Below are 24056 nucleotides of genomic sequence, written 5' to 3'. Positions count from 1 at the left end.
CACAACCAGAAAAATACATCTTTAGATGGTTGTAATCTGGTTATCTGGATCCAGAAAACCAGTTCACACACAGAATATGATGTTATTGGAAAGTCCCACTACAAATGATCACCGCTGGGTAGTAGAATTCCCCTGACCGAAGCATTGCTACGTAATCCTATGTAGAAAAGTGTTAACTAACCCCAGAACTCTGGGGTGCCAGCTGTTACGTGTTCTTTGGTTTGACCCCAAGAGTTTTGTGGTTAATGCACTTATTCCAAATGTTACTGGCATTATGATCAGCTGAGAGGAAGGCAACAACTGTCACCTAAGTTGGTTCAGAATATGCACTTATTTTATTGCAATCTTTTTCTAATGTATGTTGGGTAAGTTTCTCCTTATTTTCAATGTAGCCTTTCCATGGTCCTACGTTTACACAGTGAAATGAACCCAGATATAGCTGCAAGCATGTTTGTGTGTTTCTGCATGATGTGTGTTTGACATTGTGCTTATTATTACACATCCACTTCCTTGAACTGTGTGCCAACATAATGGAAATGGTTCGGTGAACCACGCTGCTCTCCTGGTGAATAACCTTCCCTGAAACGTGAAGACATGGTCTTAGGAGGCTTTAGCTCAGCAGGCTAAAACAGTGCAATGGCGATTGCCTCTATACCATTGTGTTCATTATCAGAATACTCGTTCTATGTCTTCCATATTGGTGTTGATGGGTAATAGCTCAAAGCCTGCAATATGCTATTTTCCCCCAGGCGTCAACTTGCTGAGCTGAGCTCTCTCATAATTGAAGTATTGACCAGTCAACAAACATATTGATTGGTTGAGTCCCTTTATGTCAAGGATATTGTTTTCTTTAATCCCCTACAAATAGATCTCTAACGAATTGAAAGCTAATTGATCCACATCCAAAGGACTAAAAGGAAGGATTTTCCTACGTTCTACAACATTTTATTTTTATTCAGTTCCTAACGAAATGTAGTTCTTTAAATGCTCTTCCTTTATTGAGAAGAAAACGCAGTTGAAATTCCCTCAGACGGTGTTCACAACCATAGAACACCTACGTATTGAGTCGTGAAAAATATCTCCGAGAGCTCGGACAATGCATGGGCCACCATACACAATAAGGTCCCTGTCATTGCATGTACATATGGAGTTGTTCCTCATTCTGGCTAACACACTAGATAAGCACAAATCACAGTGTTAGGCTCTTTCCTACACACACACACACACACACACACACACACACACACACACACACATACACACACACACGCGCGCATGCACTCAAACACATTCTCTCACACACACACACACACACGCATGCACTCAAACACATTCTCTCACACACACATATACACACATGCACAGACACACACACACACACCTACACACACCTCTCCTCAGATGCCCTGAGACAAGAAGTGAAACAGATCTATAAAACCAGCTAGAGTGATTGAGTCCAGCAGACAGCTAATAGGAGGGTGCCTGATGAGTTTTTGTGGCTGTGGATAGGAGGAGAGAAGAGGAGAGGAGGATGGGAGGAGAGGAGGATGAGAGGAGAGGATGAGAGGAGGAGTGTGAGATGAGAGGAGAGGAGGAAGAGAGGAGAGGAGAGGATGAGAGAAGGATGAGAGGAGAGGAGAATAAGAGGGGAGAAGGATGAGGAGAGGAGAAGGAGGAGAGGAGGATGAGAGGATAGGAGAGAAGTATGAGAGGAGAGGAGAAGGAGGAGAGGAGAGGAGGAGAGGAGGGTGAGAGGTGAGGAGGAGAGAAGGATGAGAGGAGGAGTCCTTTTGTTATTCTGTGTGGGACTCTGCATGTCCCCTGTCTGCGCTCTGTCTGTGTGTCTGTGTGTGTGCCATCTGTGTTTGTGTGTAAGCCATCTGTGTGTGTGCATGTACGCGTACGTGAGTGTGTATGTGTGTGTGTGTGAGTGTGCATGTGTGCGCAAGGGTGACACTTCTCTACTGCGGGAATCAGTGTGCAGAACACAACCCAGAGGAATACAGGAGTGGAACGCACAGCAAAACCTCTCTCACACACACACACACACACACACACACACACACACACACACACACACACACAGTGCGTTTCACACTGTCACACAATGTCACAAACCACATGATGCCACAGGGGACATTGAGCGGTGGTGCACGGTCGCCAGCGGTTACAAGGAGACGGAGCTCATTGACATTCTGGCCTGTCAGGCGGTCGGATGGGGCTGGCAGGAAGTTTAATGGCCCACAATTCATCATGTTTGTGGAATAAACGTCCCTTTATTACAGAGAACCATAAACACTAAGCAAAGTCATACTGATGAAATGTGGTTACAGTTTACAGTGGGATGTAGTGGTAAACACAAAGGTTGGTAAATGCACAACAACGCTAACTTTATTTTATAAATGACAATGTGTGTAAAACAGCGTTTACCCTCTGCTATATCCCTGGTGCTATTCATGTGAGAAGTATACACTGAGTGTACAAAACATTACGAATACCTTCCTAATATTGATTTGCTCCTGCTTTGGTCCTCAGAACAGCTTCAATTCGTCATGGCATGGACTCTACAAGGTGTTCAAATCAAATTTTATTTGTCACATACACATGGTTAGCAGATGTTAATGCGAGTGTAGCGAAATGCTTGTGCTTCTAGTTCCGACAATGCAGTAATAACGAGCAAGTAATCTAACTAACAATTCCAAAAAAAACTACTGTCTTATACACAGTGTAAGGGGATAAAGAATATGTACATAAGGATATATGAATGAGTGATGGTACAGAGCAGCATAGGCAAGATACAGTAGATGATATCGAGTACAGTATATACATATGAGATAAGTATGTAAACCAAGTGGCATAGTTAAAGTGGCTAGTGATACATGTATTACATAAGGATGCAGTCGATGATATAGAGTACAGTATCAACGTATGCATATGAGATGAACAATGTAGGGTAAGTAACATTATATAAGGTAGCATTGTTTAAAGTGGCTAGTGATATATTTACATCATTTCCCATCAATTCCCATGATTATAGTGGCTGGAGTAGAGTCAGTGTCATTGACAGTGTGTTGGCAGTAGCCACTCAATGTTAGTGGTGGCTGTTTAACAGTCTGATGGCCTTGAGATAGAAGCTGTTTTTCAGTCTCTCGGTCCCAGCTTTGATGCACCTGTACTGACCTCGCCTTCTGGATGACAGCGGGGTGAACAGGCAGTGGCTCGGGTGGTTGATGTCCTTGATGATCTTTATGGCCTTCCTGTAGCATCGGGTGGTGTAGGTGTCCTGGAGGGCAGGTAGTTTGCCCCCGGTGATGCGTTGTGCAGACCTCACTACCCTCTGGAGAGCCTTACGGTTGAGGGCGGTGCAGTTGCCATACCAGGCGGTGATACAGCCCGCCAGGATGCTCTCGATTGTGCATCTGTAGAAGTTTGTGAGTGCTTTTGGTGACAAGCCGAATTTCTTCAGCCTCCTGAGGTTGAAGAGGCGCTGCTGCGCCTTCCTCACGATGCTGTCTGTGTGAGTGGACCAATTCAGTTTGTCTGTGATGTGTATGCCGAGGAACTTAAAACTTGTTACCCTCTCCACTACTGTTCCATCGATGTGGATGGGGGTGTTCCCTCTGCTGTTTCCTGAAGTCCACAATCATCTCCTTAGTTTTGTTGACGTTGAGTGTGAGGTTATTTTCCTGACACCACACTCCGAGGGCCCTCACCTCCTCCCTGTAGGCCGTCTCGTCGTTGTTGGTAATCAAGCCACCACTGTTGTGTCGTCCGCAAACTTGATGATTGAGTTGGAGGCGTGCATGGCCACGCAGTCGTGGGTGAACAGGGAGTACAGGAGGGGGCTCAGAACGCACCCTTGTGGGGCCCCAGTGTTGAGGATCAGCGGGGAGGAGATGTTGTTGCCTACTCTCACCACCTGGGGGCCCGTCAGGAAGTCCAGTACCCAGTTGCACAGGGCGGGGTCGAGACCCAGGGTCTCGAGCTTGATGACGAGCTTGGAGGGTACTATGGTGTTGAATGCCGAGCTGTAGTCGATGAACAGCATTCTCACATAGGTATTCCTCTTGTCCAGATGGGTTAGGGCAGTGTGCAGTGTGGTTGAGATTGCATCGTCTGTGGACCTATTTGGGCGGTAAGCAAATTGGAGTGGGTCAAGGGTGTCAGGTAGGGTGGAGGTGATATGGTCCTTGACTAGTCTCTCAAAGCACTTCATGATGACGGATGTGAGTGCTACGGGCGGTAGTCGTTTAGCTCAGTTACCTTAGCTTTCTTGGGAACAGGAACAATGGTGGCCCTCTTGAAGCATGTGGGAACAGCAGACTGGTATAGGGATTGGGATTGGTTGAATATGTCACACCGGCCAGCTGGTCTGCGCATGCTCTGAGGGCGCGGCTGGGGATGCCGTCTGGGCCTGCAGCCTTGCGAGGGTTAACACGTTTAAATGTCTTACTCACTTCGGCTGCAGTGAAGGAGAGACCGCATGATTCCGTTGCAGGCCGTGTCAGTGGCACTGTATTGTCCTCAAAGCGGGCAAAAAGTTATTTAGTCTGCCTGGGAGCAAGACATCCTGGTCCGTGACTGGGCTGGGTTTCTTCCTGTAGTCCGTGATTGACTGTAGACCCTGCCACATACCTCTTGTGTCTGAGCCGTTGAATTGAGATTCTACTTTGTCTCTGTACTGGCGCTTAGCTTGTTTGATAGCCTTGCGGAGGGAATAGCTGCACTGTTTGTATTCAGTCATGTTACCAGACACCTTGCCCTGATTAAAAGCAGTGGTTCGTGCCTTCAGTTTCACACGAATGCTGCCATCAATCCACGGTTTCTGGTTAGGGAATGTTTTAATCGTTGCTATGGGAACGACATCTTCAACGCACGTTCTAATGAACTCGCACACCGTATCAGCGTATTCGTCAATGTTGTTGTCTGACGCAATACGAAACATCTCCCAGTCCACGTGATGGAAGCAGTCTTGGAGTGTGGAGTCAGCTTGGTCGGACCAGTGTTGGACAGACCTCAGCGTGGGAGCTTCTTGTTTTAGTTTCTGTCTGTAGGCAGGGATCAACAAAATGGAGTCGTGGTCAGCTTTTCCGAAAGGGGGGCGGGGCAGGGCCTTATATGCGTCGCGGAAGTTAGAGTAACAATGATCCAGGGTCTTTCCACCCCTGGTTGCGCAATCAATATGCTGATAAAATTTAGGGAGTCTTGTTTTCAGATTAGCCTTGTTAAAATCCCCAGCTACAATGAATGCAGCCTCCGGATAAATCGTTTCCAGTTTGCAGAGAGTTAAATAAAGTTCGTTCAGAGCCATCGATGTGTCTGCTTGGGGGGGGGATATATACGGCTGTGATTATAATCGAAGAGAATTCTCTTGGTAGATAATGCGGTCTACATTTGATTGTGAGGAATTCTAAATCAGGTGAACAGAAGGATTTGAGTTCCTGTATGTTTCCTTCATCACACCATGTCACGTTGGCCATAAGGCATACGCCCCCGCCCGTCTTCTTACCAGAGAGATGTTTGTTTCTGTCCGCGCGATGCGTGGAGAAACCCGCTGGCTGCACCGCTTCGGATTGCGTCTCTCCAGTTAGCCATGTTTCCGTGAAGCAGAGAACGTTACAGTCTCTGATGTCCCTCTGGAATGCTACCCTTGCTCGGATTTCATCAACCTTGTTGTCAAGAGACTGGACATTGGCAAGAAGAATGCTGGGGAGTGGTGCACGATGTGCCCGTCTCCGGAGTCTGACCAGAAGACCGCTTCGTTTCCCTCTTTTTCTGAGTCGTTTTTTTTTTTTGGTCGCTGCATGTGATCCACTCGGTTACACTGGTTGTAAGGCAGAACTCAGGATCCGCATCGCGAAAAACATATTCTTGGTCGTACTGATGGTGAGTTGACGCTGATCTTATATTCAGTAGTTCTTCTCGGGTGTATGTAAAGAAACCTAAGATGACCTGGGGTACTAGTGTAAGAAATAACACGTAAAAAACAAAAAACTGCATAGTTTCCTAGGAACGCGAGCGAGGCGGCCATCTCTGTCGGCGCCGGAAGTAACATTGAAAGCGTTCCATAGGGATGCTGGCCCATGTTGACTCTAATATCTCCCACTAATATCTCCCACAGTTGTGTCAAGTTGGCTGGATGTCCTTTGAGTGGTGGACCATTCTTGATACACACAGAAAACTGTTGAGCGTGAAAAACCCAGCAGTTTTGCAATTCTTGACACTCAAACCGGTGCGCCTGGCACCTAATACCATATCCCATTCATAAGCACTTACACTCCCGTTCAGAAGTTTGGAGTTACTTAGTAATGACCTGGTTTTTGAAAGAAAAGCACATTTTTTGTCCATTAAAATAACATCAAATGAATCAGGAATACAGTGTAGACATTGTTAATGTTGTAAATGACTATTGTAGCTGGAAACAGATGATTTTTTAAAATGGAATATCTACATAGGCGTACAGAGGATTCCTGTGTTCCAATGGCACTGTTGTTAGCTAATCCAAGTTTATCATTTTAAAAGGCTAATTGATCATTAGAAAACCCTTTTGCAATTATGTTAGCACCGCTGAAAACTGTTGTTCTGATTAAAGAAGCAATAAAACTGGCCTTTTTTAGACTCGTTGAGTATCTGGAGCATCAGCATTTGTGGGTTCGATTACAGGCTCAAAATGGCCAGAAACAAAGACCTTTCTTCTGAAACTTGTCAGTCTATTCTTGTTCTAGGAAATTAAGGCTAATCCAAGCAAGAAATTGCTAAGAAACTGAAAATTCAAAATTCAAAATGTGTAGAGTACTTTTGGGTGTCAGGGAAAATGTATGGAGTAAAAAGTACAGAATTTTCTTTAGGAATGTAGTGAAGTAAAAGTAACAGTTATCAAAAATAGAAATTGTGAAGTACAAATACCCACAAAAAAACTACTTAAGTAGTACTTTAAAGTATTTTTACTTAAGTACTTCACATCACTGCATATTGGATGTTGTATAGGTGATCAGACATGCCCATATTAGGCAACTCCTCTAGCACAAACGTAATCAGGTCCTGATGCCTAAGGCTAACCCAATCCGACTCTCAGGTCCGCATACCTAATGCTAACCCAATCCCACTCTCAGGTCCTGATGCCTCATGCTAACCCAATCCCACTCTCAGGTCCTCATGCCTAATGCTAACCCAATTCCACTCTCAGGTCCTGATGCCTAATACTAACCCAATCCCACTCTCAGGTCCTGATGCTTAATGCTAACCCAATCCCACTCTCAGGTCCTCATGCCTAATGTTAACCCAATCCCACTCTAAGGTCCTCATGCCTAATGCTAACCCAATCCCACTCTCAGGTCCTGATGCCTAATACTAACCCAATCCCACTCTCAGGTCCTGATGCCTAATGCTAACCCAATCCGACTCTCAGGTCCTGATGCCTAATGCTAACCCAATCACACACACAGGTCCTGATGCCTATTGCTAACCAAATCACACTCTCAGGTCCTGATGCCTAATGTTAACCCAATCACACACACAGGTCCTGATGCCTAATGCTAACCCAATCCCACTCTCAGGTTCTGATGCCTAATGCTAATCCAATCACACTCTCAGGTCCTGATGCCTAATACTAACCCAATCCCACTCTCAGGTCCTGATGCCTAATGCTAACCCAATCCCACTCTCAGGTCCTCATGCCTAATGCTAACCCAATCCCACTCTCAGGTCCTGATGCCTAATACTAACCCAATCCCACTCTCAGGTCCTGATGCCTAATGCTAACCCAATCCCACACACAGGTCCTGATGCCTAATGCTAACCAAATCACACTCTCAGGTCCTGATGCCTAATGTTAACCCAATCACACACACAGGTCCTGATGCCTAATGCTAACCCAATCCCACTCTCAGGTTCTGATGCCTAATGCTAATCCAATCACACTCTCAGGTCCTGATGCCTAATACTAACCAAATCACACTCTCAGGTTCTGATGCCCAATGCTAATCTAATCACACTGCTAATTTGATACCACTCTCACTTAATAAGCTTTTACTGCAGTGGGCTAAATCAGGGTCACAGAGTGTTTCTTGGTAGACTTAAACAAATCTCATTTGAACCAAAAGTATACACCTCACACAGATGGTTATGGGCTTAAACAAAGAATATACATATACCATGGCAGATATAGAGTTGAAATGTATTATGTTTTGAGTTTGCATCCCAATATTACACTTCATATAAAGAACAGAAGACTGAAATATAACAAAACCGTTTGACATTGACCTGACTTTCTGCGTATAAAAAAAGTGTATTAATTATGAAATTATTAAAAGTATTAATAACATTACACCCATGAAGCCACTATGTCATTTGACTGCAGTTAAAGGGCTCCCATAATAAAGGAGGAATATCCCGAGGGAGGGCACGAGGGAGTCTGGGGGCATCAGGAAGGAAGAAGGTAGAGAAGAAGGGGGAGTCGAGGGAGAGGGGGAGTCGATGAATCTCAATGAGCTCCATAGATGATCAGGGATGGGGACGTTATCTCCAGTGACAGTGTTATTCCACTCCATCGATCGGGCCTCACAATAAACTGAAGGCATTTGAATACGTCAATATGTTGATCTAGGGGAAAGGGGAAATGATTTGTGTTTGGTCTCAAGTGGAGAATAGGAATCTAAGGCCATAGGAGAAGCTTGTAAGAGCGTCAATTCGAGTCCGAGACTGGGGGGGGCGAGACCGAGTCAAGACCAAGACCAAGTCAAGACCAGGACCAGAAAAAGGCGAGTCCAATTTAAGACCATGATTGTAATTTTGTCAAATCACCAAATAATAAGAGTTCAAAATATCCGGTATTTCTGTGTTTATATTTCAGAACAACATATGGATTCCTTAGACATTCATTATTGTGAAAAAACGCATGCTGAGGTCAAATTGAGTTATTACTAACCCAAACACAGTGGGGAACAATTGGCCTTCTATGCCTTCAGAGAAGTTCTAAGGATTTATAAAATAATTGTTAGAATAATAGAATAATAATGATACAAATATTATTATTTTATTATTTTTAATGATTTTCTGATTTAATCTCTTAAGTTTTTATTGGAAAGGAAAGGGTTAACACTGAAGAGAAAAAAATATCCAATCAGGTTTTTTGGGGGGGGTCTATGGGGAGGTAAAGCTACAGTTGCTTGCTAAGTCAGCCATTGGCTAGGCCATCAGAAGCTAGATAAAGGCATCTGTCACTCAACATAGGTCAACATTTTGGAGTGGCAGTGGAATCAACCAATCACATTTTGACTTAATGAGTGGGACCGTTTTTACAAAAACGTATGGAAACTGCCTTCTTGAAGGCTAATAGCGAGCAGTATTTTTCCCAAAGTCTAGCTAGCTAGCTTTTGTTGTCGGCTAGTTTGCAGCGGCTGCAACAGGTGTTATCAAAGAGGATGTTTTTGCTAATTTGTTAGCTTCTCCCTTTTCAAAGATAACTTTCAACAAGAAGTTAAGTTTCAAATGATCATCATCTCGTGAGTGGAACTGTGGTTTTTATTGCAGCATGCTTGCTGTTGTTAGCAATGTCTTTGAAAATAAATTATGCGTGTGAAACATTGTTGCATTTAAAGTGGAACTGACAGCATTTTAGCAAAATTAAATGTTATTAAAATCTGTTCACATTTACCCCCAGAAATATATATTTTTTAAACATTTTGACAAGCGACTACTTAGATATAAGTGACAAGCACTACTAATATAATGGGCTTCACCATGTTTCATTGAAGTGTACTGCATAGCAGTGGAAGTTCTGCATAGCAGTGAAAGTTTAACATTATGTTTCCGAATGACATCACCAAGAGGTAAAATATATAGTGAAAACAATAGTGGTCCTAAAACGGAACCTTGAGGAACACCGAAATGTACAGTTGATTTGTCAGAGGACAAACCATCCACAGAGACAAACTGCTATCTTTCTGACAGATAAGATCTAATCCAGGCCAGAACTTGTCCGTGTACACCAATTTGGGTTTCCAATCTCTCTAAAAGAATGTGGTGATCGATGGTATCAAAAGCAGCACTAAGGTCTAGGAGCACGAGGACAGATGCAGAGCCTTGGTCTGACGCCATTAAAAGATAATTTACCACCTTCACAAGTGCAGTCTCAGTTCTATGATGGGGTCTAAAAACCAGATCATATACATTATTTGTCTTCAGGAAAGCAGTGAGTTGCTGAGCAACAGTTTTTTCAAAAAAAAATTGAGAGGAATGGGAGACTCGATATTGGCCGATAGTTTTTTATATTTTCTGGGCCAATGTTTGGCTTTTTCAAGAGAGGCTTTATTACTGCCACTTTTAGTGAGTTTGGTACACATCTGGTGGATAGAGAGACATTTATTATGTTCAACATAGAAGGGCCATGCACAGGAAGCAGCACTTTCAGTAGTTTAGTTGGAATAGGGTCCAGTATGCAGCTGGAAGGTTTAGAGGCCATGATTATTTTCATCATTGTGTCAAGAGATATAGTACTAAAACACTTGAGTGTCTCCCTTGATCCTAGGTCCTGGCAGAGTTGTGTAGACTCAGGAAAACTGAGCTTTGGAGGAATACGCAGATTTAAAGAGGAGTCCGTCATTTGCTTTCTAATGAATTTACCACAAGTGAAAGCCATCCTCTCTTGGGGAATGCTGCTTTTTAGTTAGCTTTGCGACAGTATCAAAAATACATTTTGGATTGTTCTTATTTTCCTCAATTAAGTTGGAAAAATAGGATGATTGAGCAGCAGTGAGGGCTCTTTGAAACTGCTCTTTGAAACTCTTTGAAACTGCAGTACTATCTTACCAAGCTATTCGGAAGACTTCCAGTTTGGTGTGGCGTCATTTCCGTTCCAATTTTCTGGAAGCTTGCTTAAGAGCTCGGGTATTTTCTGTATACCAGAGAGCTAGTTTCTCATGAAATTAGGTGGTTCATTTGTACTCTGACATCCTTGGGTAGGCGGAGGGAGTCTGGAAGGGCATCAATCTTTGTGTTGTCTGAGAATTTATAGAACGACTTGATGATCCTTGGTTAGGGTCTGAGCAGATTATTTGTTGCGATTGCAAACGTAATAAAATTGTGGTCCTATAGTCCAGGATTATGAGGAAAAACATTAAGATCCACAACATTTATTCCATGGGACAAAACTAGGTCCAGAGTATGACTGTGGCAGTGAGTAGGTCCGGAGACATGTTGGAGTGAGTCGATGATGGCTCCGAAGCCTTTTGGCTTTGGAAACCCAAAGTTGAATGAAAAAAAGTTGAGCGAGGGAAAAACAAAAAATATAAATGGTAATTAAAAAGTAAAAACCGTAAAGTTGTCAGGTAGAAAAGTAAGGTGAGCAACAAAATGCACAGCAGCACGTAAACAAGTCTGCAAGTTGTGACCGGAAAATGCCCTACTTGCCCTAGCAGAGCTGGTTAGGCTGTTTACATGTTATCTAGAGCAAGGTGACTAACTATTACTTTCTTTGCCTGCGTTTACTGACACTGGTCATATTCAGCAGGTGTTGCGCGTTTGTAAATTCATCAGTTGTTCTGCACTTTGGCACACTCAGACGAGAGTGCTCTGAAATCGGAGTAAATAGCGAATTTGTGAATGCAGGAGATATGCTAACTGCATAACAGTCGTTTAAGTTCTTTCTAGCTAACTCAATGACGCCTGCATCTCTAGCTGTGTATAGCCACCAAAAAAACGATATGAGGGAAAAAACTCAGTCATTCACCCACTCCTCCAATGGGATGACCTGACATCCTCCAAGAAGCTAGCTGTTAGGCTCCATGTTTTTAGCTTGCTACAGTTACACTTGCCTATTAGCCACATTATGATTGACTTGTGATCATTGCCCTTGATAGTTTGATTGTATTGACATACCCAGCCTTAGTTACATTGTTTTTGTTTTTGTCCAGAATTTTGAGTCACTGAATCTGAAACAGTGCATCCCCAATGGAGGAAGCAAACAATGTATCAGGCCAGCTGGGATTTACAACCTGATAGCAATATGTTTTGGACTACCAAGAAATGTATTGGTGAATTATATGAATCATGCATTGAACTGCATCCATCTATTCTGCCAAAAATAACTTTGTGTACGTTATGGAACCTATTTTTAAAACCTCTTATAAAGTTGCTTTTGTAGCATAAACTGGGAATTTAACATTTTTGACTGATATTATGATTGTCTGTTTGTTTCATATCTGCAAAGTAGTTAAAAACGCTGTCAGTTCCACTTTAAACTTTAGGTCACCGTTTACTTTGTATGCTAAATGTGAAATATTTTTTGCAATGGGTGTACATTTAGATTGGGAAATGCTTAGATTTACGTTTAGATTGCTTGTGTTTTTGTATTCTTATGGTTGGGACCTACTGGCTTATTATTTCAGAGTTTATGGACTGCTTATCCGTTAACATCATGCTGTGTGTGACTGCTGTCTTCCTATCTGCTCTATGCAGGGGTGTAGTGGTGTTTTAACATCACGCTGTGTGTGACTGCTGTCTTCCCATCAGCTCTATGCAGGGGTGTAGTGGTGCTTTAACATCACGCTGTGTGTGACTGCGGTCTTCCCATCGGCTCTATGCAGGGGTGTAGTGGTGCCTGGAGAAGTGGGTATAGTCTAATTTTGCCACAATGTTCCCAAACGGCCCCCCAGCAAAGGAAAGGCCCACTGTGTGAAAAAGCCTGTTTTCTTATGGGTTTTTTTCTCCTATAGATTATTCAGATTTTCACTCTCAAATTCACACCTTTTTTCTTTTAAAGGTTCACCACTCACAAATGTGATGGTCTAAGTCCACAACAATGCTTAAACCACATCAATGTGATTGAGTGGGCCTGTGAGGGCCTGGCTCCCCAGTGGGTGGGCCTGGCTCCCCAGTGGGTGGGCCTGTGAGGGCCTGACTCCCCAGTGGGTGGGCCTGGCTCCCCAGTGGGTGGGCCTGTGAGGGCCTGACTCCCCAGTGGGTGGGCCTGGCTCCTCAGTGGGTGGGCCTGTGAGGGCCTGGCTCCCCAGTGGGTGGGCCTGTGAAGGCCTGGCTCCCCAGTGGTTGGGCCTCTGTCCACCCAGGCCCATTCATGTCTACGCCCCTGATGCAAACAGCACATGATGACAATTGCACATCACAAACAGTCTACGAACCAACACTTCTGACTATTTCAATACCTGGTTTGCATACCCATTGTTGCCTTAGTTAGCATTTACTGGTAGATAAGTTGAAACATCTTTCCTACCCTACCGGATACCGATGTCATTCTTCTGTGAGCTGCTCCATGACAAAACACGTTGAGAGCTGCACACTTACTGCCTGCAGATTAAATTCTGCTGAAACTAAGCTATGTGTGCGGCGCATATGTGAATATATTTCACCTGCTTTGCCATTGTGTAGGCTACTTTGTGCATGATTTATCTATTGTACTACATAATGGATAAGTCGTATACCTCCACTACACTACTTTGATATGCATAAGTAGGGATTAAACAGTGAGTATAAGCAATGCCCACTGAAAAAAAAGTGAGTATACTGCTTATACCTGTGTAAACCCTCGACTGCACCACTGACCCTGTGTGTTTTTCAAAAAGTGCTCTCTCCTACATGAGTGTGCTGGTATTACCGTTTCTGTCCTTTCAGAATCACGAACCTGTCACACACTAGGTTCACCACTGAAGGCCTATACACTAGGTTCACCACGGAAGGCCTATACACTAGGTTCACCACTGAAGGCCTATACACTAGGTTCACCACTGAAGGCCTATACAGTAGGTTCACCACTGAAGGCCTATACACTAGGTTCACCACTGAAGGCCTATACACTAGGTTCACCACTGAAGGCCTATACACTAGGTTCACCACTGAAGGCCTATACACAAGGTTCACCACTGAAGGCCTATACACTAGGTTCACCACTGAAGGCCTATACACTAGGTTCACCACTGAAGGCCTATACAGTAGGTTCACCACTGAAGGCCTATACACTAGGTTCACCATTGTACTAACCTGTCACACACTGAAGGCCTATAGGTTGACCACTGAAGGCCTACAGGTTCACCACTGAAGGCCTATAGGTTCACCACTGAAGGCCTATAGGTCCACCACTTTCCTCAACTTTGAGCCAGGAGAGACTGACATGAATGTTACTGACACTTTCTCTCTGTGTGCATCTAAGTGAGATACGTGCTGCTTTGCTCTGGACCAACTGCAATTTACCTACAGTATGTCCTTCTTTGCCGCACATGACCACACAGCTGGGAATTAGTCCAGGTGTGACAAAACTAGGGCCTGTAGGACTTGTCTGGTCGACTGAGATGTCAAGAAGGCAGAGCAACTCCATATCGTGGACAGACTTCTTCCCATTTTAGCAACCATTGAGTCTATATGTTTTGACCATGACAGCTTGCTATCTAGGGTGACACCCAGCAGTTTAGTCTCCTAAACTTGCTCAATAGCCACATTAATCAATAATAGCTAAAAAGGAGGTTCAGCGTTGAGCAAGTGATTTGTCCCAAAAAATATGCTTTAAGTTATTTACATATTTTGCACCAGCCTATTGCTAGTTACCTATTCTATGTTAAGTGTCTCAGTTATTTATTTTACTGTTGCAGCTGAAGTGTATACTGTCATCAGGGTACAGAGACACACAGGCTTTATTCAAGGTCAGTGGAAGGGCATTTGTAAAATTAGAAAACAATATTGGCCCTAGCCGGCTGCCCTGAGGTACACCACACTCAACTGAATTTTCATGAGAGGCTTCCATTAACGAAAACCCTCTGTGTTCTATTAGATAGCTAACTGTCAATCCATAATAAGGCAGAGGATGCAAATCCATAACACCTACGTTTTTTCAGCAATAGGTTATGATCACTGACATCAAAAGCTGCACTGAAGTCTAACAAAACAGCTCCCACAATCAAATGAATTATCACCAAGTGCTATACAGAGACCCAGCCTAAAACCCCAAACAACAAGCAATACAGATGTAGAAGCACGGTGGCTAGGAAAAACTCCCTAGAAAGGCAGGAACCTAGGAAGAAACCTAGAGAGGAACCAGGCTTTGAGGGGTGGCCAGTCCTCTTCAGGCTATGCCAGGTGGAGATTATAAGAGTACATGGCCATTAAGGCCAGTTTGTTCTTCAAGATGTTCAAACGTTCATAGACAACCAGCAGGGTCAAATAATAATCACAGAGGTTGTAGAGGGTGCAATAGGTCAGCACCTCAGGAGTAAATGGAAGTTGGCTTTACATAGCCAAGCATTCAGAGGTCGAGACAGCAGGTGCGGTAGAGAAAGAGAGTCAAAAACAGCAGGTCCGGGACACGGTAGCACGTCCGGTGAACAGGTCAGTGTTCCTTAGCCGCAGGCAGAGCAGTTGACCAGGTGGACTGGGGACAGCCAGGAGATATCAGGCCAGGTAGTCCTGAGGTATGGTCCACGTGCTCAGGTCCTCCGGGAGGGAGAGAGGAAGAGAGAGAATTAGAGGGAGCATACATAAATTCACACAGGACACCAGGTAAGACAGGAGAATTATACCAGATATAACAGACTGACCCTAGCCCGCTGGCACATAGACTATTGCAGCATAGATACTGGAGGCTGAGGCAGAGAATCCCAGTGGAGACAGGGGAGGCAGAGACAGTTTCTATCAATTTCTTTCAGCCAATCATCTGTTATTTGTGTCAGTGCCGAGCATGTTGTGTGCCCTTCCCTGAAACTCTGTTGTTAGTTTGTTTTCTGGAAAATAACGTTGTATTTGATCAGACACATTTTTTTCTTAAAGTTTACTAAGCACTTTCTACAGGCTGATTGGTCGGCTGTTAAAAGCATTAAAGGGTACTCTGCTATTCTTGTGTAGCGGAATGACCTTTGCCTCCCTCCATGTCTGAGGGCCCACACTGTACTCTAGGCTGAAATGGAAGATGTGTCAAACAGGAATCACAATGTACTACGCTACCAACCTCCGCAATTTACCATCCAGGTTGTTGGTTCCTGAGGGTTTGGCCTTATTTATAGATTGCAAAAAAATTATATCACCTCTTCCACACCCCCTTTGTGGAATTCAAAACTACAGTGCTTGTCTTTCATTATTTAATCCATTATGCATGACTATGAAGGCTCGGCATTTGTTGTTTGCATGACTTACCTAAGTTTGCTAGTCTTATCAACAAAAACGTTACTAAAGTGGTTGACAATATTAAAGGGTTTAGTTATGAACAAGCCCTCTGCCTCAATGAAGGATGGAACTAAGATTGCTTTTTTGCCTAGAATTTCATTTAAAGTACTACAGAGCTGTTTATTATCATTCTTTATATAATTTATCCTTGTTCCATAGTAAATTTCTTCTTCTTTTTGTTTAGTTTATTTACTTGATTTCTCAGTTGACTGCACATTTGCCAGTCTGCTGTGTTGTCAGACTTTTTTGCTATTCCCTTTGCCTCATCCCTCTCAGCCATATCGTTGTTCAATTCGTCATCTAACAGTCCGTTTCTTGATTGGCGCATGTGTGGATACTGTTTTAGAGAAGATTTCTGCAACATTAGTAAAGATGTGATCAATACATGTGGATGATTTAGTTCATGTTTTGTTTGTAAATACCCAGGTAGGTTGACTGATAACTTGAACCAGATTGCAAGCACTGGTTACAGCTTGGAGCTTCTTTTTGAATAGGCAGCTTGATGACAACCAGTCATCAACTCTATAGATATCACATACATTATCCAACATTTCACACATACATTATAGTCCAAATACAGACTTTTAGCACTTGTTGGTCTACAGAACCCTAACCCTACAAGAATAGGCTTTAGGTGAGGTAGATGAACCTGTAGCCATATTAGATCCAAATCATCTGACATGAGATCCTCTCTCAGCCTAACAGGAATATGACTCCAGATATACAGTACATGTATCTATTTTTAGGAAATCGACCTCAAGCGATATTCTTTTTTTAAAGTAAAGGAATGTTGTGTGTTTAACTGGATAGAGAAGAGATTGTAGAGGCCACTAATGTTATTCTGTTTGACTGAACTGTCTGTGTGTTCTCTCCAATCACAGGTTCAGCCCGTACGAGTGGTACAACCCCCATCCGTGCAACCCAGACTCGGACGTGGTGGAAAACAATTTTACACTGCTCAATAGTTTCTGGTTCGGCGTCGGGGCTCTCATGCAGCAAGGTAGTTGCCTCAGCCTGCTGGTGCTGTGGCTATCTCTGTGTCCTACTCTCTCTGGGGGCCAAGGGCCAAGGTTTTAGGCCAGGCTCCGGGGTACACACAGGGGTCTCTGGGTGTGTGCTGCTACACTCTTAGAAAAAAAAGTGCTATCGAAAACCGAAAAGGATTCTTTGACTGTTTACATAGGTGAACCCTTTTTGGTTCCAGGTAGACCCCTTTCCACAGAGGGTTCTACATGGAACCTTAAAGGGTTCTACCTGGAGCCAAAAATGGTTCTCAAATGGGGACAGCCGAAGAACAATTTTGGAACAGTTTTTTCTTAATAGTGTAGGTGGAAAGAAAAAAGAGTTACGGGGCATCTATACATGCTTTATAAAGGGCTTATAAAAGGCTTAGTTTAGCCTTAAAAGATGCAGCTCAATTAAGTATATGAAGTATATGTATATGAAGGATGGTATATGAAGGATGGGGCTAAAAACAAACGATAACTCATGTAAAATATACTGTGTACATAAAATGTACATAGTATGTGTATAAGCTGGAGGTAGAAGCCTAAGTGTTGTTGTCCATTAGTTTACTCCAATTAGGGGAGGGGTGGTAGGGTTAGGGGGAAATAATAAAGGAAAATAAATAAATAAATATAAATATAAACGTCTGAATGGAATTTGAGATTTTTGGTTCCAACCTCCATGTCTTGTGAGACGCAGCGTAGGTGAACGGAAGATCTGCGCATGTGTGGTTCCCACCATGAAGCATGGAGGAGGAGGTGTGATGGTGTGCTTTGCTGGTGACACAGTCTGTGATTTATTTAGAATCAAGGCACACTTAACCAGCATGGCTACTGCAGCATTCTGCAGCGATACGCCATCCCATCTGGCTTGCGTTTAGTGGGACTATCATTTGTTTTTCAACAGGACAATGACCCAAAACACACCTCCAGGCTGTGTAAGGGCTGTTTAACCAAGAAGGAGAGTGATGGAGTGTTGCATCAGATGACCTCAATCCAATTGAATTGGTTTGGGATGAGTTGAACCGCAGAGTGAAGGAAAAGAAACCAACAAGTGCTCAGCATATGTGGAAACTCCTTCAAGACTGTGGGAAATGCATTCCTCATGAAGCTGGTTGAGAGATTGCCAAGAGTGTGCAAAGCTGTCATCAAGGCAAAGGGTGGCTACTTTGAAGAGTCTTGATTTGGCTTATACTTGTTTGGTTACTACATGATTCCATATGTGTTATTTCATAGTTTTGTTATCTTCACTATCATTCTACAATGTAGAAAATAGTTTTTTTTAAAGCCTTGAATAAGTAGGTGTTCTAAAACTTTTGACCGGTAGTGTGTATATAAAAAAATATATATTTATAAAAAATGTATATGGGAGATTGGAAATTATGTAGAAAATGACGTTAATAGAAGCCGCTACCTATTTGCAATGTTGAAGCTGATCCACCCCATCAAAAAAACAATGACAGGTTGGTGTCATGTGCCACTACACAGAGTACTCTCCCATTGCCCACAGCCAATCAGCACCCAGAGAGTAGTGGGACATGGGGTCAGGATGTGAGGTTATCTTGGGTACATGACAGTCAGACCCATCCAGTTTGTCTGTTTCCACAAAAGTTGCTTATTGTAAAATGTTAACATGTAAATTCAAAGATGTGACTCATTTGTGATCACTGATGGTAAGTTGAATGAGTACACCTTTCCAAGTACACCTTGGACCAGGTGAAGCCTATTTTAGAATAAAAATTCTCTGTCAATGGATATTCTTCATTCAATATGCTTTTTAGTCCAGGAGTGAGCTTAATCTGGTCTGGGAAACCAGACCCTTATTACCCAAGTCCTAGCTTTAGTATAACACCTATCAACCATTCTTGGTCTCAGACGGATTCGGATGCCTGGATTCGGCCTACTTCCGGGTGATCCACAGTGCACAATATACACCCCAAACAACTCAATATACAGCCCAAACAACTCCCACAGATCTATGTAGATGCTACCCACTACAGTTTCTGGATATCTTCTCCATGGAGATACTATCTTCTCCCAGCTGCATCTTCTGGAAGTCTTTTTTATCTGTCTCTACTTCCTACCCCCCTTTCCTCACCTTCTAACCCAGGCTCAGAGCTCATGCCCAAGGCCCTGTCCACCAGGATTGTGGGAGGCATCTGGTGGTTCTTCACCCTGATCATCATCTCCTCCTACACGGCCAACCTGGCTGCCTTCCTCACCGTGGAGCGCATGGAGTCGCCCATCGACTCAGCCGACGACCTGGCCAAACAGACCAAGATCCTGTACGGAGTGGTGGAGGACGGATCAACCATGACCTTCTTTAAGGTAGCTAGTTGGGCGAACCATTGGGCTGTATGCGACAAGTGGCCTTCTGAGGCCTTCTGTTTTCTCATGCTGCTGAAAAGATTGATATTTTTCACACAAGTTATTTTGTTGTTCTTTACATCGTACTTCTTGCAATGCCGTTTAATCAAGCATGGTAACACTTTATTTTACAAGGTCACATTGACATGGAAAGTGCTAGTCATTTTAATAGGTGTCTGCTGTGGAAAAAGGCATCTGCTCCAACTCAAATGTAACACACCTGATTCAGCTGGTTAAGGTTCTGATGAGGAGCCATTTAGTAGAATCAGGTATGCTATATTTGTGTTGTAGCGAAAGCTTGCAGGACAGCAGATCTATAGAAGAAGGGTTGGACTCAACCCTGCTTTAGAGCAACTAGACTCTGATTGGCGATGATCACAAGCATTTCGCTACACCCGCAATAACATCTGCTAAACACGTGTATGTGACCAATAACATTGGATTTGATTTGATAAGGTAATTTCCACATACTTTGTCAAGCACTTTGAGCTACTGGAAAAGGCCAGCTCTATGTACTGGAAAAGGCCAGCTCTATGTACTGGAAAAGGCCAGCTCTTTGTACTGGAAAAGGCCAGCTCTATGTACTGGAAAAGGCCAGCGCTATGTACTGGAAAAGGCCAGCTCTATGTACTGGAAAAGGCCAGCTCTATGTACTGGAAATGGCCAGCTCTATGTACTGGAAAAGGCCAGCTCTATGTACTGGAAAAGGCCAGCTCTATGTACTGGAAAAGGCCAGCTCTATGTACTGGAAAAGGCCAGCTCTATGTACTGGAAAAGGCCAGCTCTATGTACTGGAAAAGGCCAGCGCTATGTACTGGAAAAGGCAAGCGCTATGTACTGGAAAAGGCCAGCTCTATGTACTGGAAAAGGCCAGCGCTATGTACTGGAAAAGGCCAGCTCTATGTACTGGAAAAGGCCAGCTCTATGTACTGGAAAAGGCCAGCTCTATGTACTGGAAAAGGCCAGCTCTATGTACTGGAAAAGGCCAGCTCTATGTACTGGAAAAGGCCAGCTCTATGTACTGGAAAAGGCCAGCTCTATGTACTGGAAAAAGCCAGCTCTATGTACTGGAAAAGGCCAGCGCTATGTACTGGAAAAGGCCAGCTCTATGTACTGGAAAAGGCCAGCGCTATGTACTGGAAAAGGCCAGCTCTATGTACTGGAAAAGGCCAGCTCTATGTACTGGAAAAGGCCAGCTCTATGTACTGGAAAAGGCCAGCTCTATGTACTGGAAAAGGCCAGCTCTATGTACTGGAAAAGGCCAGCTCTATGTACTGGAAAAGGCCAGCTCTATGTACTAAAAGGCCAAACTGGAAAAGGCCAGCTCTATGTACTGGAAAAGGCCAGCTCTATGTACTGGAAAAGGCCGGCGCTATGTACTGGAAAAGGCCAGCGCTATGTACTGGAAAAGGCCAGCTCTATGTACTGGAAAAGGCCAGCTCTATGTACTGGAAAAGGCCAGCTCTATGTACTGGAAAAGGCCAGCTCTATGTACTGGAAAAGGCCAGCTCTATGTACTGGAAAAGGCCAGCTCTATGTACTGGAAAAGGCCAGCTCTATGTACTGGAAAAGGCCAGCTCTATGTACTGGAAAAGGTCAGCGCTATGTACTGAAAAGGCCGGCGCTATGTACTGGAAAAGGCCAGCTCTATGTACTTGAAAAGGCCAGCTCTATGTACTGGAAAAGGCAAGCTCTATGTACTGGAAAAGGCCAGCTCTATGTACTGGAAAAGGCAAGCTCTATATACTGGAAAAGGCCAGCTCTATGTACTGGAAAAGGCCGGCGCTATGTACTGTACATCCAATAATTGATTCATTACTATCATTAGAACAGTTGGAATTCATCTGTCACATTTTCTTCTTCTGGTCGTTTCTCAGAAGACTAAGATCTCCACCTACGATAAGATGTGGGAGTTCATGAACAGCCGGCGATCGTCAGTGATGGTGAAAGACATAGACGCAGGAATCCAGCGCGTGCTCACCTCAGACTACGCCTTCCTCATGGAGTCCACCACCATCGAGTTCGTCACCCAGCGCAACTGCAACCTCACCCAGATAGGAGGCCTCATCGACTCCAAGGCCTACGGAGTGGGGACACCCATGGGTAAGGTCTATTGTCCTTGTTGTCTATATAGTCTATCATCCATATTGGCTAAATTGCTTATATCTCCTATATCCCCTTCTACCTGTCAATGGCAATGTATGTTACTGGGGCGGCAGGTAGCCTAGTGGATAGAGCGTGGGACTAGTATCCGAAAGGTTGCAAGATCAAATCCCCAAGCTGACAAGGTAAAAATCTGTCGTTCTGCCCCTGAACAAGGCAGTTAACCCAGGCTCTACCTAGGCTGTCATTGACAATAAGAATTTGTTCTTAACTGACTTGCGTAGTTAAATAAAGGTAAAATAAATATCAGAGTAAGCTGATAAATGAAGGTTGGAGTTTGGGTTGTTGGAGACAGAGAGTGATAACACACCTTATGCATAACTGAAAGGGCTGAACAAGGAAGCGTTATGAATGAGGTCAGGAGGTTTAAAGTGAAGGGGAAATGGACAATAAGAAAAATGTAGGAATTTCACACAGTATCTAGGATTTCTCTACACATTAAGATAATTGTACTTATAATAAACCTATTTTTGATTTGTACAGCTTGAAATCAAATGTGAAAATACCATGCCCGACAGGATCACGAAGTAACAGATTTAACTCTGGCATTTCAGTGTTCCACTTGACACGTACGGTATATGATAATCCACCTCACATAACCAGCTTTTTCTGTTGGGACAACTTTTTTCCTTGGCCTGTAAAGATTCTGTACAACAGAGAAGGTGCTGAGCCCGTTTTCCTGAAACATATCATATTTCGGATAATAATGAACAAAATCTCATGTAAAGGCGGTACCTATATTCTAGATCAGCATGCCTACTCTGAAACGCTTGATACGGCCCATACTGTATGCTGTATGTGTGCAGGTCACATCTCATGGACTCCAGAGGAAACAGGAGGAACGCTGCTGCTAGTGGTTTATAATTCTAGGGTTAGTGATGAGGCTGCAGATAACTGCCCCTATCCCATAATGGCCTCATCCATCACCAACATTATGAACGCCATCAAAACATCTGAACCTGTCCACTGTTGATTAGTATTGGTGGTTATGGGTCTGCAGGGATACTGTGTGTTGCTGATATGACTCGGCTGTTTTTGGTGGCAGGAGCGCCGGCTCCAGTAGCTCAGAAATGTCCGCCCTCCTGGGTATTTCACGCACGACAGTGTCTAAGGGTTTACATAGAATGGTGGGACAAACAAAAAACATCCAGTCAGCGGCAGTCTTGTGGGCGAAAACAGCTTGTTGATGAGAGGTCAAAAGAGAATGTCAAGAATCATGCAAGTTAACAGGCAGGTCACAAACAGGAAAATAACAGCACAACAGTGATGTGCAGAACGGCATCTCAGAACTCACATCTCGTCGGTCGTTGTCAAAGATGGTCTATTGCAGCAGACGACCACACTAGGTTTCACTCATATCAGCTAAAATCAAGAAAAAGCGGCTCCAGCGGCCAAGCGATCACCAACACTGGATAATTGAGGGGTGGAAAAACATTGCCTGGTCTGACGAATCCAGGTTCCTGTTGCTTCATGTTAATGACAGAGATAGGATTTGGCGTAAGCAGCATGAGTCCATGGCCCCATGGTGTTGGGAATGTTGTCCTGGCACAGGTTAGGTGTCCTGACACAGGTTAGGTCCCTTGATTTCAATTGAGCAACATTTCCATGCACTGAAGAATTCAGGATGTTCTGGAGGATAAGGGGGCACTGACCCAGTATTAAATGGGTGTACCTAACAAATAAACTGGCCACTGAGGGTATATTTATATGTATGGTTATTAGTAGTGGACACTGATATTGAAAATGGAATATATATATATATACACTACCGGTCAAAATTTTTAGAACACCTACTCATTCAAGGGTTTTTCTTTATTTTTACTATTTTCTACATTGTAGAATAATAGGGAAGACATCAAAACTATGAAATAACACATATGGAATCATGTAGTAACCAAAAAAAATGTTAATCAAAATATATTTTGTATTTGAGATTCTTCAAATAGCCACCCTTTGCCTTGCTGACAGCTTTGCACACTCTTGGCATTCTCTCAACCAGCTCCATGAGGAAGTCATCTGGAATTCATTTCAATTACCAAGTTGGCACCGACACAGATGGAGGCCTTGCTTCACGTTCTTAGGAAACTATCCAGTATTTTGTTTTTATGTTTTATTTCTTACATTGTTACCCCAGGAAATATTAAGTATTATTACATACAGCCGGGAAGAAATATTGGATATATGAGCAACGTCAACTTAACAACATTACGACCAGGAATAGAACTTTCCCGAAGCGGATCCTCTGTTCGGACCACCACCCAGGACAATGGATCTGATCCCAGTAGGAGACACAAAACAACGGCGCCACAGAAGGGGCAGACGGAGCGATCTTCTGGTCAGGCACCATAGTTTGGGCACATC

The 24056-nt window shown here is 43.7% G+C and overlaps 1 protein-coding gene across 1 annotated transcript in view; it reads left to right on the top strand.

Annotated features, from left to right (window-relative positions):
• Positions 1-24056, top strand: part of LOC112249829 (glutamate receptor ionotropic, kainate 2-like) — a 174923-nt gene that overhangs the window by 127808 nt on the left and 23059 nt on the right. The window contains exons 14-16 of the mRNA XM_042321472.1: positions 17043-17161; positions 19276-19493; positions 21410-21635. Coding sequence (XP_042177406.1) covers positions 17043-17161; positions 19276-19493; positions 21410-21635 — 563 coding nt within the window. The remainder of the gene's footprint in view (positions 1-17042; positions 17162-19275; positions 19494-21409; positions 21636-24056) is intronic.

Source organism: Oncorhynchus tshawytscha, linkage group LG05, assembly GCF_018296145.1.
Source record: "Oncorhynchus tshawytscha isolate Ot180627B linkage group LG05, Otsh_v2.0, whole genome shotgun sequence".
In the NCBI taxonomy this organism is placed as follows: Eukaryota; Metazoa; Chordata; class Actinopteri; order Salmoniformes; family Salmonidae; genus Oncorhynchus; species Oncorhynchus tshawytscha.
Note: the sequence above shows the minus strand (reverse complement) of the source record. Positions and strands in the feature narration are given on the sequence as shown.